The following is an 18,211-nucleotide window of genomic DNA, read 5'->3' as shown; positions in this document are numbered from 1 at the left end:
AAAAATTAACTTTTGATTATCTGGCTTCAGTTAGTGAGAAAATATCATGAGATTTTTTTTTGTGTGTGTGGGAAGATTGCTAGACTTTTCCGGTAACATATCCGGCGACGTGTAACAAAGCCAACGCGCCGCGTTTAAGACAACGGCCTCTGTCAGTTCTCTTTGCCCTGACGGGTTGCATAGGCACGAGATCGGGCTTCTTAAAAAAACAAATCGAAACAGGCATGCATGGGAACGCTTGACGGCAGAGAAGGCTCGACCTTTCAGCTGGTGTGGCGCGACCGCCTTGGCAGACTTTGACATTGCTTCGAGGCCAGATACGCCGGCGCCCTATCATAGCGCGCGCCCTGAAAAGGGGGCTGCTCTGAGGGACACTCGATTTCACGCAGGAAATAAAGCGTTCGAGGCCGGAAATTAAATCCCGGTTAAAGGGAAGAAAGGAGGCAAAAATACACAAAGGAGTGGCAATGCGTGGCGCTTGCCTCATAGCTTTTCATTCGGTTAGGTCTTTAAACCGAAGGATGTTCTTTAGTTTTGCCTCGTGTGAAAATCTCGCCCTAGTTGAGAGCGAGCAAAGTAAAAAAAGCCGTTTTTTATGTATATATAATCGGTACGGCATGCGCTCTGAATAAGGCGAAGGACTTAAACAGCAAGTTGAAATTTTTTGTCTAGAAAAAAGTGCTACCCTTCATGTCGACCTATATTAAAACAAAAGAAAACGGTTTCGGCCTGAGATTAACAACAGTAGGCTATTTCAGCTTTTTGGGTGGTAGGATGTGCGACTTCTCCCGCGTATTTCGTGCCTATCTCCTTCGCGTCTTTCCGTTAACAGAGCCGCGTCACTCCGTCAACAGAGCGGGCAAGAGAGCTCGTGGGCAGGACTGCTTTGGGAGGCGTCAGTCAAAGCGCGGCTCATTTTGCGCTTTTCTGCCCTTCCCCATTCGCTAGCCTTCACTCGCGCTCCCGGCTTTGGCAGTGTCCTCCGGCGCGTGCCGCACAGCGGATGACTGGCCGAACTATGCGTCCGTATACAGTAGTTATACACGCAGCGCTGCTCGCGGTAACGTCATGTCCAGGTGGCTGCGGTGGCGTGCGAGCGTGTGTGCGTGCATCTTGTCACCGTTTGTCGCCGTTTATCCGCATTGTGAACTGGAATGCGCAGTTATTGCAGGACCAAGTAGGCGCCAACACACGGCCATTGTGCGATCATTTATGTCGTGTCATTGGATGATGACGTCGCGATGAAATGTCGCATGCAACACCAGACAAAGGTTATGAAGCCATAGCCTACCCCTACACAACTGCAAGCGCACCGCAATAGCGTGCAAAGTTCGCGAGGATATCGGAAACTGCCGTTGACCGAAACCGGGGAGTGATGCGCACCGTGATGGAGTAGCGTTTACCCAACTAGTTGCGGTTTCGAGTCCCTCTCCGGTTTCATTTAGGCGGGGGTCGGAAAAATTCAGATCCGATGAGCGTATAAAGTTAAAGATAAAGTTAGACTTTATCTTTTCGCTTTTTAGTTTCAGAAAAGGCGCTCTCCATGAATGTTACTGTTTGTGACACGTACAATTTCAGTTGTGTGGGGTTTTTTCCGTGACCTAGTGACTGGCTCCCTTTAGCCATTGCCGATTCCACATCTTCACAGAACCGTTCAACTAGCTGGTCGGCGTGGCTAGATGCAGGCGCGTATCCCTGTACCAGCTTGAGCTTGTATCCCTTATTAAGCCTAATTACAAGCCCGGCTGCCTTAGTATTCTTCTATGTTGCCAGCTATGCTTTTATTGACTAGAAATTCCACTCCAATTTCTCTTTTGTCCACTAGACCACGGTAACATAGGACGTGTCCATTTTTCAGCACTGTAAAGGCTTCACCGGTCCTCCTAACCTTGCTATGCCGTATTGCACCGCATTTAATGCCCCCTAATTACTAGAACAACACCTCTAGACTCGCCTCGCTAGATAAGGTTCTCGGATTAAACGTTCCCAGGTTCAGATTCTAATGGCGGCCTGTCCGGATCCAGGGGTTCTTAGCACCCTCCGCTGCGTCACAGGTATGACTGCCACCGTGGGCAGTTGCTTCGCAGCCACTGGAGACTGAGGGCTGAGGGTTAAATTGCGTATTCATGGGAGGTTGTGGCCGATACTACACCAGGGTGAGCAATTGTGCTCCGGTGAGGGAGTGCGTTACAGGCAATGGTCGCCGGGATCAGGCCGCAGGCCAAGCATCCTTCTACAATTCCGACAAGACGCGGATTTTTTTTTTAATCCGGTAGGAATTGTGCGGCACCGGGATTCGAACCACGGCCCCTTCTGCACGCGAGACGGACGCTCTACCTCTACGTCACCGCAGCTCTACCTGGCGTCGCAAGTACCGCCACCCCCCCCCCCCCTTCCCGCAAAAAAAAAAAAAAAAAAAAAAATCCCTCCCACATATACACGGAAAGCACTTTTCGGCGACGTCTTCAGCGACCCCCAACTTTCCTTGGCTGCTGCGACGAGTTCTATTGCTTGTGCTCAGCGTTAATAAAATGGATGGAATGCCTGGGCATGCACAGAGAGTGCGCTGGCGGCAGTGCAGCGACACGTGCTTTCCGCTCTCTTTCTCGGCCGTCCACTCAAGTGCACCGCAGACGAAGTAAGAGAGCCGAAGTTCTCAGTTCTCAGCGGCGCTCTATTGCATATCAAACGCGTTCCCATTCACAACTCCTGCAAGAATTGCTTAGGTATGAGTTCAGTCTTTCCACGTTTCAACTGCAAATGCTTGAGCAATGCCAAGTCTCTCTGGACTTGATACCGGCTGCAGCGTACACTGAATTGCTGCCGCTGACTGATTTCATGTTCTTTGGGATGTTATCGTTGAATTTTTTTAGGAGCATCTTTCTTCGCTGGGCATGCGGGAGGTTAACGTTCGAGCAACGAAAACATGGGAGACATAAAAAAAAAAAAAAACTTCGCTGCGAAAACTATGCAAAGGCAAAGTAGCTAGGCGGGTGTTAATGCGATGGTGAGCTTATTTATTGCGTTGTTCAGATCAGAAAATCTCGACAACCACATATAGACTATGTTAAACAGTAGGACCATTCTACGAAACACCTCGCAAGTCAGGCCTTTTTTTTTATGAAAGCGTACATTTTAACTTGAGATTGCAATTACGTAAGTATTTTCGTAGGCACTAAAGCAGACAACTTTCAAGAGTTCACGCACCGCGCACGACAAGGATTTCGTCGTACTGTACGTGCACATTACCGTGGGCGCCTCCAATTGCCCCCCCCCCCCTCCCCCCCATCCTTCAAAGCAGCGTTACATTACGCAATCCACTAGCCACAGGCGCAAATTGAGATTGGAGGGCTGTATAATTAGTAAGCAGAGAGCTACTGACAAATTTATGCTGCACATGTTGCAACGTGATTTTCCCTACGACTGTGTAAGTTTTAAAGGGTAAATAATTATATAGCTGCTGAATTCCACGACTTGCGGTATACTGTGGCTTTATTTCGCCACGCGCAAGAAAAAAGTCTGCGCTACGGTTACTGCACCTTTTCAATGGCAGCGCGATACTGTGATCAAGCGTTACAAAATCTCAAGGATTTCTGCCTTGTAAAGGAAGCGCATCGTTCGGTACACTCATCACACAAGAGTACATACAATAAAGGCGGAACACTAGCGAATGTGAAAAGAGGACGTTAGAGGAAAAGATGCAGGAGGAAGTCTCGAAGACATCGACGCGGCACGACCTGGGTCCAACTTGACGTCAGCTGCTGCTGTTCGGAGGCGCAGCTTTTGTCTGGATTTTTCTCCCGCTCCTTGCACCGCACTGCAAAAGGTTCCACGTCGCGCACCCTTCAATAGCGTCCCGATTCTCCCCGTTTTGCCACGTCACGACAGGTAGCTCGGCGCGGCGCCTCCTTCGAAACGCATCCGGATCTGGTCGTACGTGAACTTGACGAACGCGTCGTACTGCTCTGAGAGCTTCTCGCGCAGGACGCGGTCGTACTCGGCGCGGATCTCGCCGTCCCGCTCACGCATGGCGCGCTCGCAAATAAGTCCCACCTGTTCGAAGGTGAACAGTGGCTGCTCCTCACGAGCAGAAGACCCCGGAAGGCCGAATCCCGGTGGAGTCGTAGCGTCGGGAGGGTAGTACCCTTCGCAGCCATCTGAGGCTAAACCCACGAGCTGCCTCCGATGCTGAAGCCTCCGCAGCTCGTCGCGAACGTCGGCCGCTATTTCCTCTGGTGTCTTGAGGGGGACGTCAGGGAAATGCGAAGGCTGTTCGGTGTGGTCAGCCTCCTCGGGCGGCTGCTCGTACCGACGTATTTTCGAGTGTGTCCCGTCTGGGTCGTCCAGGTGCCGCTTCGACGCCGCTCTGAACGCACCGAGTCGTCTAGACCTGGCCGACGAGGGCGGCGCGCCACGTCGTGGTCGCTTCGCCGACCTCGCGGAGGCAAGGGTGTCGCGGTCGTTCCCGGGTCGCTTCAGTGGCACGCAAGCCATTCCTCTGCCCGCTTTGGTTTGCACTTGAGAATTTTGTCTGCGAGGTGAGTGTCTCGGGCAGCGCGGGCCAGCCCCCGGGAGATTTGTTCGGGCAGCTCCTTTCCTTCGCTGTGTGGTGCCGCCTGGTCTTGGTCCTGGTAGCCGTGTCCCGAGGGAGGTTGCCGCTCTCCGACTACGCTCTCTCAGCCACCGCCGTTTTCTACTTTCTTTTTTGTCCTACAGAGTACATAGCCCTTGTTCGGACTGCGGGGTTGACCTGCGCACTTGCACCTTAGTAATGCGAAGGCAAGATAACCGTTGGTCATTAAGGGTAACAGAGTGGATCCGTAGTGAAGGCAAGCGTTGCAGGGGTCGGCAGAAAGTGAGATGGGCAGATGAGATCAAGAAGTTTGCGGGGATAAATTGGTCACAGTTGGCACAGGACCGGGGTAATTGGAGAATAATGGAGAGGCCTTTGCCCTGCAGTGGGCGTAGATAGGCTGGTGATAATGATATATATATATATATATATATATATATATATATATATATATATATATATATATATATATATATATATATATATATATATATATATATATACATATCAAGGTTGCAGTCGTCATTGCCAGTGCTATTCCGCTTTTTTTTTTTTCGAAATATTTAATAGGGCCGAATGACGTGTGCTTGTCACGTTTCTTTTGATTCATTGATAAATAAGCGAAAATACAAGTCGAGAAAAAATCCGCCGTTTTCCGGGAGCGGGACTCGAACCCACATCTCCGCATAACCGGTGCGGTGCGCACCGCACCGGTTATGCGGAGATGTGGGTTCGAGTCCCGCTCCCGGAAAACGGCGGATTTTTTCTCGACTTGTATTTTCGCTTATTTATCAATGAATCAAAAGAAACGTGACAAGCACACGTCATTCGGCCCTATTAAATATTTCGAAAAAAAAAAAAAAAGCGGAATAGCACTGGCAATGACGACTGCAACCTTGATATGTATCTTTACCGAGTCCCTCGTCCCGTATCTCTCTGTTCTGCTATATATATATATATATATATATATATATATATATATATATATATATATATATATATATATATATATATATATATATATATATATATATATATATATATAAACTTCGAACAAGGTAGCGACCACGATTTTTGCCAGCGTTTCAGCATGAGACTTGCCTTAAAGAAGTACTGACACCAAAATTTTATGCTCCATTTGTATTGCTTTTATCGATGCTTAATGGTCTGGGAATCCGCAACAGCACTTTAAATACTTGAGCGCGCGATAATTAATTACATTGAACGGCCTGAAAATCCTTGGTTTCCATTTCCCGCACTTTCAGCCCGAAAGGCGCATATGACAGAATCCCGGCATGACCTCACCGCTTTGTGCGGACGTCAAAACACTGCGGAGGCCGGTGGGGGCGTTGTTTCGACCGCGCGCGTCGCCGGAGTTGAAACCTGACGTTCAGGAACGGTGGACGAGCCTTACTGCGCATGCGTCAACTAGACATCAAAATACAAAGAAAGCGACCTTCTTTTGCCGGATGTGACGTCATGATTTAAGAAAAATGGCAGCTATTGTGTGGTCACATTCTTCCTCCATGGTTACCTCGCTGCGCTCTTCTCGTCGTGATTTTTGCCTGCCGTTGCAGCGGTGCATAGGTGTTTGGCTTGGTATCGTGATAGAGGCGCCCTCGAAGAACTTATGGAGAGCACTCACGGTGGTGTGCAGCGTGTGATTGGGACGCTGAGTGTGCGCAGCCTCCTAATTTGCGCGTAGTGCGACGGTGAACACGTGCGTTCTGCATCAGCTGTGCCGCCTCCATTTGCGAGAGTTATGAGTGCGCTCGCGACAAAACTTTTGCGCGGCGTCATAGAGATGGCTGCGTTTTATTAGAGCACCGTGTTGAGGCCGCTGGGCGTGTGGTCTCCGACGTGCGAGTGCGCGGATGCCTCCAACTTCAAACGGCGCTGCTATCTTGGCGAGCCGCGAACGATCGTTCGCACGAAACTATTGTCGCACACCACACGGTCGTTGACTAAGAAATAACAAGACCAGACTGTTGCGACCTACATTGTTGATTCCTGCGCGTCGTTGTTGTTTTGTGCACGGAACAGAAAACCATCCCAAACGTAGTAAAATGCCTCAGTTGCCACACTGGCAGCAACTTGTTGACATGCTTGACACCGGTACGCGAGAAAGACAAATGCGACTTTCCTCGTACCGTTACCCGGCTAGAGCTTGCCGCCGCAAAGGGCAGCAGAGAAGGCGACCGCAGTGCCTCCTCTCGGCGGACGCTTGATGAAGCGCCGCTCCTACGCGGGACGACAGCCCTCCCTGTACCTGAACTCGGAGGGGGGCGCACGGATCGATAGCATTGGGACAAAAGAATGAGGCGGCAAAATACACACGGTGCTTGGCCCCAAATCGCAGCCTTAATCGACGCCGGCAGCAGCAGCCGACGGGCCCTATATAGCAGGCGCTATACGCAAGAGAGGGCAATCTATAATAATCCCTGGGGCGCCAGAAACACCATAGTCGGAGCCACGACGCCTTTTTCCCCGTTCCCGTCGCGTGGGCCGAAGAGAGACAACTCCCCCTCCTCTAGCCGCCGGGAATCTCGGCGGCGTTGAATTATTCAGCCTGCCATTGCGCCGTCCTCCGCCGAACTTGGGCTTTCTCGCCAGCCTGGCTGCGCCGGAGCTACCGTCGATATGGTGCGCACGCCGTCGTCGAGATTCGCACCCACTTTGATGGCGAATAAACATTCGAGCAACTTCAATACAGCCGTGTTGCGCCTCCCCGAATAGACTGAATGCAAATGAAACGGCGCGATCAATTCCTCTATTGTTTCCTCGCTCGCTGCCGTGCACGCCGCGCTGTCGTCCTGAAGGATGACCGAGAGGGACACCAGCCCCAACGGCGTCTGGAATGGCCAAACACCGAAGGGCCAAACACCTCACTGCTCCGCTACTCGCACCGACATCGCGCAGCGAGAGGGAAAGTGGGCCCTAGACTGCGTTAGAAGCGAGTCAAAGAAATCGGGAAAAATAGATTTCACGGTGCTTTAGCAAAAGCCTTGTCATGCAGCTAGGTTATTCAGCTGTCTAAATTTCTTGGCGAGCCCTGAATAGAGGACACGGTGTTTGGCGGTGAATGCACAAAATATGAATGGTTGTCAAAGATTAAAACGCATTGATATGAAAAATATTGTGTTTAATTTGCAACCACGCATCTAAATAACCAGTTCAAAGGACCAAATTACGCGAATAACCGGTCCAGATTTAAGGTTTGACTGAGAAATGGTATCTGCGCTGTGACATCGCGCAATGCAAAACGCTACGCTTTCGCTGTATATTGTCGCAACAGCAAGCACTTTTTCGAGTCCTGCTTTATGCGGAGCCTCGTCATTTGCCTATTCTTGTGGCGAAGTCGAATAACGGGCATTGTTAAGAATAATACATGGTAACGCCTAGGGGTAAGTGGTTTAGCTGTGTAAAAACGTACCTATTGATTTCTGGCCATGATCGCTGGATTTGCAAGAGAGCACGATGCAAGAAAAAAAAAACGCTAGTTCAGTTGCACGCAGTTCAGGATTTAAAAAAAGACGCCCTGTCAGTATTACGGCGGGCACCTCCACTACGGCGTGCCTCATAATGCAAGTCACGCCGCTATGAAGGGGCACAACCACAAAGAAGTGAAAACATGCATAATTATTGGAATAAAAAATCGATGTCGGTACTTCAACTAGTTATTATCATACTCAAATAGTTGTCATCATCTGATTTCAAATAGTTGTCATCATGTGAGGGTGTACTTGGCTTATTTGGCCAGATCCACGTAACCAATGAAGCCTGACGGCAATATTCCCATTACCTCCGCATAACCAAAATCTGCCACGAAATTCCCATTGGTTGCGAAGGCGGGTATGCGCCCGTTTGACGCGCCCATCGGTTGCGGGGAACCATGCGGCTGATGGAAAAAGGGTTACAGGGAAGCATGCGCCGGATTGAGCCGAACCACTGCCATAGCAGAGGGTATGCGGTGGTCAAAGTCAGGCCTAACGTCAAGCTTTGAGGTTCAACTTCGGCAGCCGGTATCAGCGGTAACGGCAGGACGTACACCGACTTCGACGTTGCTTAGAAGGTCGTTAGACTCAACCTTTAGGTCACCTAACATTAGGCCGGAATATAGGCCTAGCAAGTGAGATTGACCCCCTACAAACCGCACAAACGCACATATGCTAATATTTTACATCAACACAAAACGAGCCGTGAACAACGCGGAATGATGTTATGATAATTATCTTGAGCAATGTTTACCATTTACATGGCTTCGAAATCTTAAAAGCAAAATTCTTTTTAACTTTGTATCTTGGTCGCACGGGACGGGCTTCTTTTTGTATTAGCCGCATTAAATGTCACAGCAAAGGAGAGAGAATGGAAAAGCTGCAAAACAAATGGCGGCAAGCGTGATGGCAAAAATCATGCATCCCTCCACCTAACAACGACTACGGTTCAACGCGGAGCTTGCTATAGTGATGGAATCATTGGTTGGCCAATGTGCTACTGTGGAGCTATGCATCACTTCTCGAGAATATCCGCAACAACTCCCGGATATTCACTCCGTAGGTGTAACATTTGGGTTTGGGGTCTACACTCTAAGAAAAAGGGTGTGGTATAGTTTCCCCCCTAGGGGTGAAACAGGAATGTATCATATATTGCTCCCTAAGAGCTAGAAAGATTCTCCCTTTAAGAGGGAGGAGCGCGTTTCTACTCCTAGGAGTGGAGGGATTTCCCCCTTTCGTGAGCTAATGGAGGAGCGTTCCTCCCCTGGCAGCGTCGCCCAAGCAAGGCTTGTCATGCGAGAAAGGCCTAGCGAGCTGATCGGTTTGAGGATCGAGGAAGTACAAATACGTAGGTTACTGTGGTTGTGTGCGCTTAAAATGCGCTAAAATAACCAAGAAATTACCTACCGAGCACCAGAACTGCGGTTAGCAAGCGATGTCGCCAATCGCATATGCGCGACGTCTTGCATTCGTCTCGCTGCGCGCCCCCCAAACGCGTTCAGAGCGAACGCGCCGCCGTAAACACAGTAGAAGTCATACCGATTGCTTTCAAAATGCCGCCTTTATTTCCGGAATGCTTGTAACCCCGCCGTTCACCGCAGACGAGATCACAAGCATCCAATGCAGCCGTTTGAGAACAACCAGTAGTTAGTCGCCTTACCTTGCTACAACCGATGCATCAAAACGCGGATCGTCTGCAATCGGAAATCTCGGTGCAAAGGCAATGCAGGCGGCACGAAAAATGGATCCGTCGCATCCGTCCGAGCAAAAAGATGACACTGCTTGGCATCTAGCGAGCTCGAAGAAAGCAATCGTAAAAGTTTTAAAATGACCGATAGATCATGCAAAAAAAAAAAAGTGGCGGCGGGGAGGGGCAGCTACTGAGCATTACTATCAGTGGGCGCTTACATCAAGGCGTTTCCTTTATGGCTAACCTATATTTTAGCCAACATTACGGAGGCCGCACGTTCCATATTGGGAAGAAACATAGCACAACACAGCGACATACACTTCATTACACGCAACCGACAACATCGCAAGCATAATACACGTATATGTATACACTACACCATATAGTACACTTTTCCCATTTCCGCGGGATCATAAACCACAACTAAAATATTCAACGGCGACCAAGTATTTATAGCCCTGATCGCCGAGAATGCAAGTAGGAACAATGAGCTTATTGCTTGTTTCGATAACCCACGGCACTGCGTGAGCCTCACCTGGGTTTTGTTATTAAGTGCGAATACTTTATAAGCGACCCCAAACCATCCACCGCCGGCGGCGGCGGCGGCGTCCGCAGTGCTCCTCTATATTTAGAAAAGAAACAGCATCCGGCGCCAGGTTTCGATCCGAGGACTTTGCGGCCGCAGCGCGACGCTCTACCGACCAAGCCACGGACACGACGCTGATATCAGTGTTAGTGACATGCCTTATATCTTTAACGCGCATTCAAACTACGTCGTCAGCGGCGTGCGTTGGCGACTCAGCGGCGTTATAGCGGCTTGATAACTGCGTGGTGTACACGTCATACTACAAACCCGATGGAAGAGATGGAAGAGAAGGCGGCGAGGCGGTGGGCTGCGGGGGCCGAGCGCAAGCGCCGCAAGCGGGCCGACAACCGTGCATTCGCACTTTCACATTCTCCCCCTCGGGGAAATGCGGGATAATTTTTTCGTCAAATGTAACCCATGCAATTGCAAACTTTTATTAATTTGTCGTTTTGTAAGAAGCAGAAAATTATCTAAAAGAAGAAAAAACGTTTCACGAAACAGTACGGCGGGTATGTTTGGGTAATGACACTCATTGCCTCGCCTTCGCTCTTTTAGCGAAGAGCGCACCGCTGGTCTGGCAACCATTCAGCAGATGGGGGCCCTTTGTTGACCTGACGTTCAGGAACGGTGGACGAGCACTACTGCGCATGCGCCAACTAGACATCAAAAAACAAAGAAAGCGACTTTTTTTTTTTTGCCGGATGTGACGTCATGATTTAAAAAAAATGGCATCTTTTGTATTGTACGGTTACCTCGCTGCGATCTTCTCGCCGTGATTTTTGTCTGCCGTTGCAGCGGTGCATAGGTGTTCGACTTGCGATTGTGATAAGGGCGCTCTCGAAGAACTTCCGAAGAGCACTCACGGTGGTGTGCAGCGTGTGATTGAGACGCTGAGTGTGTGCGGCCGCCCTATTTGCGCGTAGTGCGTTACGACGGTGAACACGGGCGTTCTGCATCAGTTGTGCCGCCTCGATTTGCGAGAGTGATGAGCGCGCTCGCGACAAGCTTCTGCGCTGCATTTCATTAGAGCACCGTGTTGAGGCCGCTGGGCGTTTCGTCTCCGACGTGCGAGTGCGCGTATGCCTTCAACATCAAACGGCGGTGCTATCATGGCCAGCCGCGAACGATCGTTCGCACGAAACTCTTGTCGCTCACCACACGGTCATTGACTAAGAAATATCAAGCCACGAACGATCGTTCGCACGAAACTATTGTCGCTCACCACACGGTCGTTGACTAAGAAATAACAAGACAAGACTATCGCGACCTACAAAGGTGATTCCTGCGCGTCGCTTTGGTTCGTCGAACCCCGTGTCTTGTAATCGCTGCGTGCTGTCATAAGCTCTTGACATTATATTCAGGAGGTCATGGTCCTGCTGCATATACTTGTTAAATCATTGCGGAGGACTCTTGGCACGCAGAAATGAAAAGTTTGTAATTATCCACGTTAGTTTCGTTGGTCTCCAGAGGGTTGCTTTCCTGACGAGCGTATTGATGCGTATATCGCGGTATGGGAGCTGTACAAATGTGTTGACGGATGTGGACGGGCACACTTTGTAGCTGTTCTTGGGGCGCTGGATATACGAGGAGTTCAAGGGTGTCTCGTCTTGTAGGTGGTTGAGGCGGGAGGTTTGGGAGTGATGGTAAGCTTCGTGCAGTTTATCTAAGGTATTATGTACTTCCAGTTCGACCAACTTGCACGTGGGTGTCGAGAGGGCACTGTTCGGTCTGTGAAAATATTTATTTCGCCCACCACCATATTTGGTGCCCGTTTGTGCTTCTGCGATCAGCCTTCGTCGTGTTCTGCTTGAGCCTACACAGTGACAAAGTTTGATAACCATAGTGGGACCCCGCACGACATGCGGAAGTGGGCCAAATTAACATTCTCAAATGCTATTTCCATAACACTGTTGGACACGAATTCTTGTAACTTTGTTCCTCCTGTGGCTACACAGCCCGTCACCATGATGCACAGCATATACTGCAAGTCACGTAGTTTGTTGTTCCTATTTAAATGTATCTTGACGGTACATAGGGCAGAAAAGGCTCTAACAGGCGGTGGTGGGAGCATGCCGCATTGGTGATGACTTGAACAGAAACCGATTTGGTGCTCCACTCCAAAACTCAATGCACGCCAGGTGGCTGCATGCCAGAATTTGATACGATGAGAGTGCTGAAGTTGTATGGCACAAAAGAGGAACGAGAAATCTTTGAGGCCTATGTGATAAAGGTGGGAGACAGATGCACTATAGAATACTGAATAATTAGTGTGAAGTGTGCAGCAGCTGTAATTGCTTTTTATACATGTGGTGTTAAAGCAGTGTCACATGAGGGTTTTGTTTACTTTGTAATCACTCTCAGAGGGGAATGAAGCTTCGCTGATGAAGCTCATTCCTGTCTCTATCCTTTCCTTGAGTCATGCCTGACATTTGACCAAAATTTCTAAGATGAAGTCTCAACTAGCCTGTGTAGCCACCTTCATTCAGTTCACTGTTTTGATGCATATTTAAGCACAAAACCCTGGGACGTCTGCCATTAATCACTCATAAGAAACCCTTGATGCCCGCCACACTCACCACTACCACTTCCACAACTTTGCAAAAAACAGATGAAGCACAGCCATGACAGATTCCACCGTGCTTCCCAGTAAGCATGTCCCTTTATCAAGAAGGATGCATCACACCTCAAATACACTACGACGCATACAAAAGCTAGTGATCATCTACCTCATCTGGACATCACGCCTTTCTACAAGGGAATGAGGCGGCACGCACTGCTGCCCTCAAATTTACTAGCCACGGATTCGTAGAAAGCAGAAAAGACCTGCCGGATTCCCTCACCAACCTCTCAGTCCAAAGTCGTTTTACAGATGCCTACAAACCCACACATACTACAACACAACATATTACCCAACACGTGCCCCTATGAATGCCCACCCTGTAAAGGAAGGAAGGAGAGAGGGAGAGAAAGAGAGAATTAACACACACTTATTTCTAAGTCCAGGTCCTAATTTTGAAAGTTCAATTTACCGGATCCACGTAGTACTCCTGAATGCCTGGTCCTAATTTGAAAGTTCAATTCACCGGGTCCACGTAGTACTCCTGAATGCCTGTGCAGATCCGGTGCACGTGTTTGTAGAGAGCTTCCTGGGCAGCCTGGATGTTCACTGTCGGCGGGGGAGACAGCCAGAGCTCCCAGGAAGTGATGAAAGTGAGGGATTGGGTAAGAGATGGTGGGGTGAAGTCCCAATAAGAATGAGGGATGAATGGGTAGGAAGAACAGGTGGGACAGGAAGGATGGCCAGGGTGCCGATAGATGCGGTGAAGAATATGATGGGAGGGGAGTGAAAAGGTTTGAGCCTGTCGAATGAGGCACGCAGCCTCACGAGTTAGATGGGAACTGGGGGGTAGGTACAGGGTGCGTGATAGGCGTTAAGCGTGTAATTAATAAAGGTGGGAAGCGCAGTGTTGAGTACGAACCGTCGGCAGGTGGTACAAGGTTGGCCAGGACATGGGCGAACCCGGGAAAGGTACTCGGGTGAGCGCGTCTGCTAAGGCGTTCCGCACATGCCAGCGTGGCCAGGAACCCAAACCAGTGTGAAGCGCGGCCGAGGATTCGATGCAAGTATCGGAGTGACAAAATCAGTGGTGTGTGGGTGGGTCTCATGGTTAGCGAAATTACGAAGGGCTGACTATTTTATTTTATAGCCCTTTATTTTGTCTGTCGTTCTGACAGTTGGAGAAGATATATACTGGCGTGGTGGTAGGAACATTAAGAGTAGCGTGCTCTATTTCAAGGGCAATGGCGTATTCTTCGACGTCGAATCCGGTGGAGAAAGGAAAGCATAGCAGTGTCTAAAGAAGGGAGTAGGAGAAATGAAGCCATGCCCATTGAGTTTGAGGGGATGTAGGAGATAGTACAGGGAAGACAGAGCGGTTAAGCATCCAATCAACTGCACCCAATGCTTATCAGTGATTTCAAATAAATGCGTCAAACTTGCATGAAACACCTTACTGCATTTTAACTCTCATTCATGAAATTATTTGTGTAAATTATACACTCATACTGAAGGGACCAGGCAGTATATTTGAAGGTGTGTGAACATTCGCAACTTGGAATACTGTGCGAGTACTATTTGATATTCGACTTGCAGCTCTGTTTCAAATATTTGAAATTTACAAATAGTAGAGGAACGAATGTTTGCTCTATCTGAAGACGTGCAAACTTTCAAGCTTCACTACATGGTAAGACCTTGCGGGTTAGTTTTTCTGCATGACACCGAAGCCGTGCCAAAAGCCTAATGCAGATGCCTTGCACCAAGCAAGTTTTCGCTAACTGTGGTGTATGTTAGGTCAAGTGCAACACTACGAAAGCAAAATCTATAATCTAAAATAGCTTTCCTATAAATATAATAGCAGAAGTGAGAAATCAAACGTTATTGCTTGCTTGTTGGTGAGGTCCAACCGGCAACTAGCATGCCCAGCCTCCTTTCAATCATTGAGGAGAGTGGGGGGACTGCTGCCTATCATATTAAATATACCTAATATGCTTACTATGTTCACAGTATTTTGAGGAACCCATATTTCTTTATGGCAATGTATGCAAAATTCTTGTTGCACTGGTTTGCATGTTTTATTTTCTCTGTTACATTAAATATTTTGTATGTCAAGCGCAAGTACCTGAACAGAGATGTGTCTAGTTGTGACTGCCTAAGCTGCCTTTTTTGGTGTAGTTGTACACTCTAGAAACACCAAAACAAAGATAGTGTGGTTTGAAAATATTCAATTCGCAGCCAGCTTTTACTATTCGTATTCAAAAATATTTTATTGAATTCACAGCCAAGTTTAACTTGTATTCAATTCACAGACGCAAAGTTGATAATCACGCACCTCTAAATATATATACAAAAGGTAAGTTATCATTTGTAGTGACAAAAAACACTGAGCTGCAGTGGCGTCGCTAAGGGGGGGCCGGGGGCCCCGGGTACCAGCCCCTCGGTAAAGGGGAAGGGGGGTGCCACTTGTGCCCCTACAATGTGTAATGCTGACGTTGAAAACTGGAAGACAACTGTAACGAGACCACAGCTTTGGCCTGTTCAATTTACGTCCCCACCAGTCTATTCCAATTTGTTTCCTGGTACAATGGAAGAAAGCGAGGAGAATTTTGGCATCCAGGAATGTCGCGGTAGTCGAGGATGGGTGCGGCTTGAGGAGTTAATTGGCTGCAGGGTGAGCGGAGGCGAACAAGGAACGATTCCTGGAGAGGGGGTGCGTCGGTATACGACTGCGACGCTCGGAGGGGTGTAGCGAGCGAGCTTGCTTTTCAATGGGACGACAGGAGCCTAACAAAGCCCCTTCATCATGTCCAGGACCACTGTTGGGGTGGCGGACGAGATCAGTAGGGGGGAGGAGTGAAGGGGGAGGCACCCAAGCCTACGAGACTTTGGTCATGTTTCCTCGGCGGTTATTTATGTGACTTTCTTTACGCACATGAGATGTTGTGTACGGGTCATGGTGAATGTTTAGCGTTTTCTGAAGTCTTCGCAGTGACGCGTCGGAGACCGTGTACTCCGGTCCGGTTGTCATATTTTCAGAAGGAAACCAAGGTGAAAATGACCTGGAAAAAAAAATATGGGGAAGATTGAATCTTGAGGAAGCGGGGACTGATAATTAAAACGAAATGAAAGTAAGTGTGAAACATGCAATGAAGGTTGGTGCGGGGGAGCTAACTGTACAAATTAAGCCGGTGTGGGGAGGAGGGGAGCAAGTGGAAGAGGAGGGGGTGGGAGCTCAGGGGTCCAACATTAGGTGAGACAAATGGGTTGTCGCGATTTCCCCTTGGTTGCACCCGATTCCTTCAGTGCTTGCACTAACCAACCAATTCACAATTTAAGCAATTGCGAAGGATCTGATATCGGGTTTGATAGCTCATATTTTTTGTCATTGACTTTCCTTCATCGTGCCCAGCGACGCAGCCAGCACATGGCAATTGTACGAAGATGGCATTATATGGAAGGGGCGTATCCCATGCGGCCCCGTGTAATTAAACTAAAAGAACAACGGACGAGTAGCTTGTCGAACAAATTATGCAAGAAATAGAACAGTTATGTAGGCATTTATTTTATTTACCTAACTTTTAATCAGGTAAATCTACGTTTTTTATTTCATTCCCCTGTAAGTTAAAAGCAATATAAATGAGTATCTGCGTTGCGCACATAAATAAAGCGGATAGCCGTGTGTTCATCTTCTTTCCATTTTATCATGGTTTTCGAGTGGCCGTCCCAAGGAGTTCTAAGTGAAGAAATATTTGAAGCGGATGACCTAAATATTTTGCTCTGGTAGGTTCATCTTTCAAGGTGGAAGGTGAGAAAAAAAAGGACAGGACAACGAAATTAAGTGCATAACAAAAAGATAAACACCAGGTACGTCACCCACTTTCTATCATTGGGCATTCGATCCGTTGACTGCTCCCATCCCGGAATATGGGCGGGAGACCTCACGATAATTGAGGTGGGAGTGAGAGGCAGTTTCTGTATTAGTGAAAGCGTTCTGCTGAGTGCTTTGTGAACATTACTAGAAAAAAACATTTTGAAGACTGTGCGACAAAGGACAGGACGCCCGGTGTCGTATACAAGATTTTTGAGCTGAGTGCCCCTCCGCATGCATTGGGGAGGAAAAATCTACTGGAACTCAGGCAGCACAACGACGACGTCCGGCTGCAAAACATCAGACCGCAAAAGAGACTTCGGTGAAACGCTCCAGAAGCGTAGCCAACTGGAGGAAAAGATGCAAAGAACATAAATCCTTCCCTACGAACCCTCCACTTGTGTACATGCAGGCACCGCGCTCCACAGCGAGGCGCTTTGTGAGTGACCGGCGCTACAACGCGACCCCAGTCACCTCTGAAGGAAGAGGGAATCGAGATGGGTCCCAAACGTCTTGTTCTTGGTTATTACTTTTGGTTGGAGAGGGCGATATTTCCTCAGCTACTGGGAAAAGGTTGTTTCGTCTAGGATCTGTCTTGAGCTAGTCGACTGTACAACGACGTCAATGAAATCGTCACCAACAAATCGGGATGGGCGCGACCGAACGGTTGTGACCCAGCGTGTGGCACTGATACACCCGGGCCCGTACGAATCTGATATTTTACTCAAGAGTTCTTTCTTTATCGCTTCATAACCTCCTTCGATTCAGATTTCCTCCATTGACTAGTGGCTGCTTCACTGGTAAGCCCGAACCTCACATTTTATACTTTATACTGTGTTCGTTTTCCCAAGACGCCAATGTCAATTAACTTATTTGCAAATGTGTGGTGGAATCTTTTTACAACGTACGAAAGAAAACGACAACATTGTCCGAGACAAACATCGTGTGACTAGCCGTGCACTGGCCGCTTAGACGACTCATGTACGGCCAGTCATCTCTTTCCCTGCTAAATGTTCCCTTTCTATCTGCTTCCATTCTCAGTAATCACATAACCATAGAAATAGAGACCCGACAATGTATCTATTTCAAACGTACTGAAATTCTCACTTAGAGAAATTTCCAGCAGTTGCATGCTGCCTTTAGTGACAAACGGGCAGACGCAGGCGGTTTTTCCGAATTTATGGGGCGGCCGTTTCCTTCACATTTTATACCACTTTTCCTGCACAATACTTGTAAGTAGCTTTTTTTTAAGTCCGGCTGTTGTTTATTTGCTGGGACAACTTCTATTTCTCCCCCAGCCTTCTTTCACCAGGCTCCGCCTGTAATCCTTCAAGCATAACTTGTTCAAGGTGTGTTCCTAGACACAGGAAAATTAATGCGAATGAAGCGACTATTTGTCTTGCATGTGTTGCCTTTAAACAGCCCTATCATTGCTGGCCACCC

At 48.5% G+C, this 18,211-nt stretch overlaps 1 protein-coding gene across 1 annotated transcript; it reads right to left on the bottom strand.

Annotated features, from left to right (window-relative positions):
- Window positions 1–3,879: 3,879 nt before the first annotated feature.
- On the bottom strand, window positions 3,880–4,494 carry LOC144162650 (akirin-2-like). Its single transcript, XM_077693278.1, has one exon. It carries the CDS (start codon window positions 4,492–4,494, stop codon window positions 3,880–3,882), a length of 615 nt encoding a protein of 204 aa, XP_077549404.1.
- Between the last annotated feature and the right edge of the window lie 13,717 nt (window positions 4,495–18,211).

Source organism: Haemaphysalis longicornis, unplaced genomic scaffold (genome assembly GCF_048455015.1).
Source record: "Haemaphysalis longicornis isolate Haplotype H1 unplaced genomic scaffold, Haemaphysalis longicornis Haplotype H1 scaffold_1, whole genome shotgun sequence".
Classification (NCBI taxonomy): Eukaryota; Metazoa; Arthropoda; class Arachnida; order Ixodida; family Ixodidae; genus Haemaphysalis; species Haemaphysalis longicornis.
Note: the sequence above shows the minus strand (reverse complement) of the source record. Positions and strands in the feature narration are given on the sequence as shown.